A 6,449-nucleotide genomic window follows, 5' to 3' on the forward strand; every position below is an offset into this window, starting at 1 on the left:
ATCCTTAAATTTCAACTATGCACTCAATTTTACTTTAGAAACAGCATGCATTATTTCTGGAAAGTAAAACTCACCTTAAGAATCCATTATATCAGTTATTTTCAACAATCTTGAAAAACACTCTAATGTCCTATGTAAATGCCCTTTGTAAATTTTAAAAGTCCCTGAAAGTTTTACATGCTTTTCTTTCCTTTAAGAAACAATATAGCTGAAATTATTGAAGTAGGGAAACAGGTGGTAAAAGATCTATAAAATCTCTTCTAACTCAAGAAATACAATCATTCGTAGAAAAACACTTACATCCCCACTGATGAAACCTTGGGAAATCTGAGTTAATCTTATACATGTACAGCTCCGAGCTTGGGATGCTTTCCCATGTAAACCCACCACCCCTCAAAGCCAATCTCAAGTCCCTCTGCCTCCCCACCTCTCCTTTGACTACCATCACCACACCAAGTACTCATCTCCCTGTGTCCTGCCACAATAGGGCACCAACATGAGACAATACCTATAATTAGCTTTGGCGCAAGGTTAGAAATTACTATGTCTTCCTGATTGTTTCGTATGTGTGATAGGTAGAATTTCAAGACACCACCACCCCCCCGCCCCCCGCAAAGTTCCCCACCTCTGGTGTACACACACCTTCTCCCAGTTATTCAAGCTAACATTAATCTAGCTACAGCCGTGAAGGAGTTTGCAGATGTAACTAAGGTCTCAAAACAACTGACCTTAAACACAGGCAATTATCCAGCTGGGCCTGCCCTAATCACATAGTCCTTTTTGGTTTTTGTTTTGTTTTTTTTTTTGAGAGATGGAGTCTTGCTCTGTTGCCCAGGCTGGAATGCACTGGTGCAATCATAGCTCACTGTTAACTGTTACCGAAAGCTCAAGGCACTTGTCCCTGAGGCCACATCAGAAAAACAAGAACAAGTGGTTTGAGGAGAAGGAAAGAGAAGTTTATTACTTTGCTGCAAAGGAAGAAGATGGAGACTCTTGTCTGAAATGCCATCATCCTAATAATAATAAGCAGAAATACAGAGCTTTTGAAGGCTGGACTCTCAGCTTCAGGCAATTGCTGTTCAACTACAGTTGGTGATTCTGATCATACCATCTCTGCTGAAGACAATCCCACCTAGGACCTCCCTCCACCAGTCTGGGCTGAGCCACCTCCTATAGCACAAATAACAAAAGACTTACCCTGGCCCTCCCAACCACTGGCCTGAGGCAGGGCTGTAGGCTTTAGTTCTCAAGGAGTGGAGGATGTTTTAAAGAAACAGAAAATATTTTTGCTGTTTTTTCAGGCCATTCCTTCTGTTACATATTCCCCACTGTCAATATTTCCCTTCCATATCTATGGGTGAAGGGATGACTACTCTTTTATATTACCTCAAACTCTTGGGCTCAAGTGATCTTCCTGCCTTAGCCTCCTGAGTAAGCTATAGGCATAGTAGGACACTATAGATGCGTGCCACCACGTCTGGCTAATTTTTTTTATCTTTTTGTAGAGATGAGCGTCTCACTAATTTGCCCAGGCTGGTCTCGAACTCCCAGAAATCTTCCCACTTTAGTCTCCCGAAGTGCTGGGATTATAGGCATGAGCCACCATGCCTGGCCACATAAATCCTTTAAATCTGAGTCCAGAGGTCAGCAATAAGAGAATTCTGAGATATCTGAAGCATGAGAAGGACTGGACACAAGGGATATTCTCCACAGCCAGCTTTGAAGATGGACAAGGCCGTGTGGCAAGGGACATGCGCAGGGTCTGGCAGCCAGCTAGCAGACAGGGACCCACAGGCCCCAGACCCCAGAAGAACAGAATTCCGCCAACAACCTGAATGAGCCTGGACTCAAATTTTTCCCCCGAGTCTTCAGCCCAGCCAGCACACTGATTTCTGCTTCGTGGTACCCTGAGCAGAGTACCAGTCACGTTATGCCGGGATTTCTGACCCACAGAATCATGAACTAATAAATGGGTGTTATTTCAGCCACTAAATTTGTGGTAATTTGTAATGGTAGCAGCAGAAAACTAAACAATGTACATACGTCATTCTCTCCTCCTGGGAGGGTGGAGACAAGCTATAACCCTTTGAAATGTCTTAAGTATATTGCTGGGGACATGCCAGAAACACAGTACAATAAATTCTTGCTGATTGAACCAAACTGAAATAGAACAGGAAAGCTGAGCAAGGGACACAGATGAGGGTCACCTCAGGAAGATTCCAGGCAGCCCTCAGGGCAGTACTGTGCTAATGCCTGCATTTGCTGTGGAACAGGGAACCAGGGTGGAAGGATTAGAGCAAGACAAAAAACTGAAAACTCCTTCCCGGAGACAGAAGCCAAGTTTTTTCCTTCCTCGTAAGGGTGGAAATGGGGTAACTTGCTGTTACATATCTTTAGCTAAACACCAGCTGGGTTTAAGACGAGAAGAGAAAAGACAAAAGAACTCACAATTTCAGGAAGTGTCCTGTTCTTCCAGCCTCTCCATAGGCTGCTGCTCAGATATAGAAGACCCCAAGGGAGCATCTAGGCAGCCTTCCCCTTAGTGAGAGCCCTGAGGCCATCAGAGTTGTGATTGCCACCACATTGATTAGGAATTTCCAGCCTGCTGAAGGTATCTGGCTACTCTCTGAAGCTTGTTGTAGGGTGAGTTGATCAATGTTACCTTTGGGGTCAAAACAATGGTCCCTCCCAATATGTATGGACTATATTCCTTGGTCCTGAAACAACTGGGTATCAAAACATACCATTTGCATACTGGGAGAAAGTACTCAAATGTATTTATCTGGCAAAGGACTCCAATCAAGAATAAGAAAGAACTCCTACACATCAACAATTTTAAAAAGCTCTATTAGAAAACATAATCGGGAACTTCACAAAAGATTTTGGATTGGTCAATAAGAGTACAAAAAGGTGACTGATATCATTAGCCATTCAAAAAACAAATTAAAACAATGACATACTACTACACAGAATGGCTACTCAACAGAATGGCTAAAATTTAAAGACTGACAATGCTATGTATTGTTGAGGATGTAGAGCAACTGGAACTCTCATACTTTGCTGGTGAGAATGCAAAAACAGTACCACCACTTTGGGAAATACTGTTTAATAGTTTCTCAGTGTGCCTACCTCTGACCCAGCAATTCTACTACTACCCACGAGAAATGAAAGCATATATCCACTACTTGTATAAGAATGTTCAGAGCAGCTTATGCATAAAGCCAAAATCTGTAAACAACTCAAATGTCCATCAGGGACGGTACATTTATACAATGCATCAGATATACTGAATGAATGACTCTCAAAAACATTGTTTTAAAAAGGGACCCAGACAGACACAAAAGAGCATGTTCTATATGATAACTTACATTATGTTTGAAACCAGACCAAGTCAATCTATTGTGAGAGATGGCAGAACAGTAGTTACCTCTGTCAGGGAGGTAAGAGAGTACTGACAAGGGAGGGTCACCAGGCAATTTTGTGGACTCTTAGAAATGTTCTATCTGGGTGATGGCCATGCGTGTATACATATGTTAGTCTTAAGATTTGTGCATTGTACCTTATGTAATTGAGTACTGTAGTACTCAATAAAGTACTACAAAGGAAAAAAAAAAAAACACTACCAATTACCTGTGGAAGAAAGGACAGGTAGTTAACATTTCGAGAACAGCTGCTGACTGGGTGAATGATACCACCCATATGCTGAGGAGCACAAAGTAACACACTCCATCTACGCTCTCTTTTTTTTTTTTTTTTTTTTGAGACAGAGTCTCACTGTGTTGCCTGGGCTAGAGTGAGTGCCGTGGCATCAGCCTAGCTCACAGCAACCTCAAACTCCTGGGCTCAAGCGATCCTCCTGCCTCAGCCTCCCGAGTAGCTGGGTCTACAGGCATGCGCCACCATGCCCGGCTAATTTTTTTCTATATATTTTTAGTTGTCCAATTAATTTCTTTCTAATTTTAGTAGAGACGGGGTCTCGCTCTTGCTCAGGCTGGTCTTGAACTCCTGAGCTCAAACAATCCGCCCGCCTCGGCCTCCCAGAGAGCTAGGATTACAGGCGTGAGCCACCGCGCCCGGCTCATCTACGCTCTCTTATTGCTTTGAATTAATACAGGAGCCAGAGAAAACACTAATCTAATCAAGCCACTCTGCTGAAAATCCTTTGCTGGAATTGTGGAGCCTATATTGCCCAGATTTTCTGAGGCCTGAGCCAAGCGCTGAGCTCAGTGCTTTACAAACATTATTTCATATACCTTTAACAACCCCATAAGGTAAGACCAAGCTCACTTTATTTACTTATTTATTTATTTATTTTATTTTCTGTAGAGACAGGGTCTCGCTCTGTTGCCCAGGCTGGTCTAGAACTCCTGGCTGCAAGCAATCCTCCCAAATTGGCCTCCCAAAGTGCTGGGATTACCGGTGTGAGCCGCCGCACGCGCCCCAAACCCACTTTAGGATGGGGAAACCAAGGGTCGAAAAGCACTTTGCTCAGGATGAGGGAAGTCATACATATCAACACATCTTTGTGTGCATCCATGGAGGACATTAAGTTGCTATGCATGTCAAAGATACTTGGTAAATGTCTGTAGAATGGACGAGGGGGTACAGGCTCACTTACGAATGACACTCAGAAAAGTCCTGGGCCTCGCCCTACTAGGCAATAATAACCTCCCCACCTCCTTCTCTCTCCTCCCTATACAAGACGAGTAATTCTTTAACCAAAATCCCTGTGCCCAAGCTAAAGAAAAAACTACTCATTTACACCACGAGCCAACATGTGTCTCAGCACTAGAGCCCGCACGCACACCTCCAGGCCCTGCGCACGCGCCCTCGCTCGGCTCCGCCCCTCCCGGCCCAGCGCACGCGCTCTTGCTCGGCTCCGCCCCCGCCCCGCCCCCTCCGCTCCGCGCACGCGCTGGGGCAGACTAGGAGCGGATGGCGTACCTGCGCAAAGCTGGAGGCGGATGTTTTTTTCTTCTTACTGGCGCTATAGCCCCCGCCGCTACTGCCGTTGTGGGAAGGACTGGCCGGCCTCTTCTTGCTGTTCCGGACTATCCCGGGAGTGGAAGTGGTGGCCACAATTGGAATTTGAGCCGCCATTCCACCCGTAGTCTTCCTCCTAGTTCCCCGCCCCCACCTCTTTCCCAGGGCGGGCCCTGGAACTTCCGGCGCTCTGTTACTTCCGTCTTGGCGCTTGAAAACCCGGCCTGGACTCGTCATCCTTTCTGACTTCTCTTGGTGCAATCTAAAAGGCGGAGCTCGGATCATCCCATTCCGTCAGGGCGGGAAGGTGTCAGCTGGGTGATGTCTTGCTACTTAGGCGCTCTGAACCTGGCCCCTGGGGCATGTGCTTGGAAATGCCCAGTGGTAGAGAAATAGAACATCTCCCGATCATTTTACATAACTATGTTTTTTTATAATTTATAAGCATGTTATCTTCTCTCACATTAAAGCAGAAGGTTGATCATTTTTGTCTGTAAGAGTAACAGTAGGGTCTTTCTCAGTGGACTAGACAGACCGCCAAGCTATCAGCTTTACTCTTGGTCGCTGCCTTCCCACGCGGAATAAATTTGTGTATAAATAGTGCCCAAGTGGACTTGAAGGGTAGAGTGGTTCTTAGTCTTTAGGAGTCACAGGTCCCTTTGAGCATGGAAGCTTTGCTTCCTCTAACCCCAGCCCATCCCCACCCCTACAAATGTATACACAGACAAAATGTTACATACACATATCAGGGAAGTCACAGATATGCTAAAAACCTACTTATGAACTTAAGTGACCCTGCACTGTTCTTTGCCTCATTCTACCCTATACTTATTCAGAACCTTTATGACATTACTGAATGGTTTATAATTGGGTGGTTAATGTCTTTCTTGGCTCCTGTTAGAATGTAATCTCTGTGAGGGTAGGGCTGGTTATGTCTTAATGACTTATCTGTCCCCAGTCACAGTTCCTTGCAAGTCATTGGTACGTTATAAGTATTTTTTTAATGAAGTGATTAATAAATGAACGAACTCCCTGAGTGAATAGTTGGAAGCAACTGTGTTGTAATACAGGAAAGTCGTGTATACGAATCTGGATATTTGAAATACACTGCAGAATGACTTAGAGGTGAGAGAGAGAGCAGTTAGGGAAACTAGCAATACAGTTACTGACATCTTTTTCCCTTTGGAATAACCTGTTGAAATGTTCTCTCCCACACCCCATCTCCACCCCATCCTCACCTAAATCTAGTCTTTTCCTCATTCCTTATCTCAAGGATTCACACCTCCAACCAGCCGGTCACCTAAGCAAACCCTCTCTAGTGTCCTACCCTCTTCCCATTCCTCACCCCCTTCAGCTCATTTCCCTCCTTCATTGCTCCTGCTCTGCTGAATCCATCTCCTGTGTTTGCATCCTGCAACAGCCTCCAGGTGGAAGTTTGGACCTCCCTCTTTTCCTAATCCATCCCT

General features: G+C 45.0%; 1 protein-coding gene across 1 annotated transcript in view; it reads right to left on the reverse strand.

Moving 5' to 3' along the window:
- The window catches only part of INO80C (INO80 complex subunit C), a 23,795-nt gene extending 18,586 nt beyond the window's left edge, over window positions 1-5,209 (reverse strand). Inside the window, exon 1 of the mRNA XM_012656584.1 lies at window positions 4,945-5,209. Coding sequence (XP_012512038.1) covers window positions 4,945-5,100 — 156 coding nt within the window. The 5' untranslated portion in view covers window positions 5,101-5,209. The remainder of the gene's footprint in view (window positions 1-4,944) is intronic.
- Window positions 5,210-6,449: the final 1,240 nt, after the last annotated feature.

This window comes from Propithecus coquereli, unplaced genomic scaffold (assembly GCF_000956105.1).
Source record: "Propithecus coquereli isolate 6110/MARCELLA unplaced genomic scaffold, Pcoq_1.0 Scaffold51, whole genome shotgun sequence".
Taxonomy (NCBI): domain Eukaryota; kingdom Metazoa; phylum Chordata; class Mammalia; order Primates; family Indriidae; genus Propithecus; species Propithecus coquereli.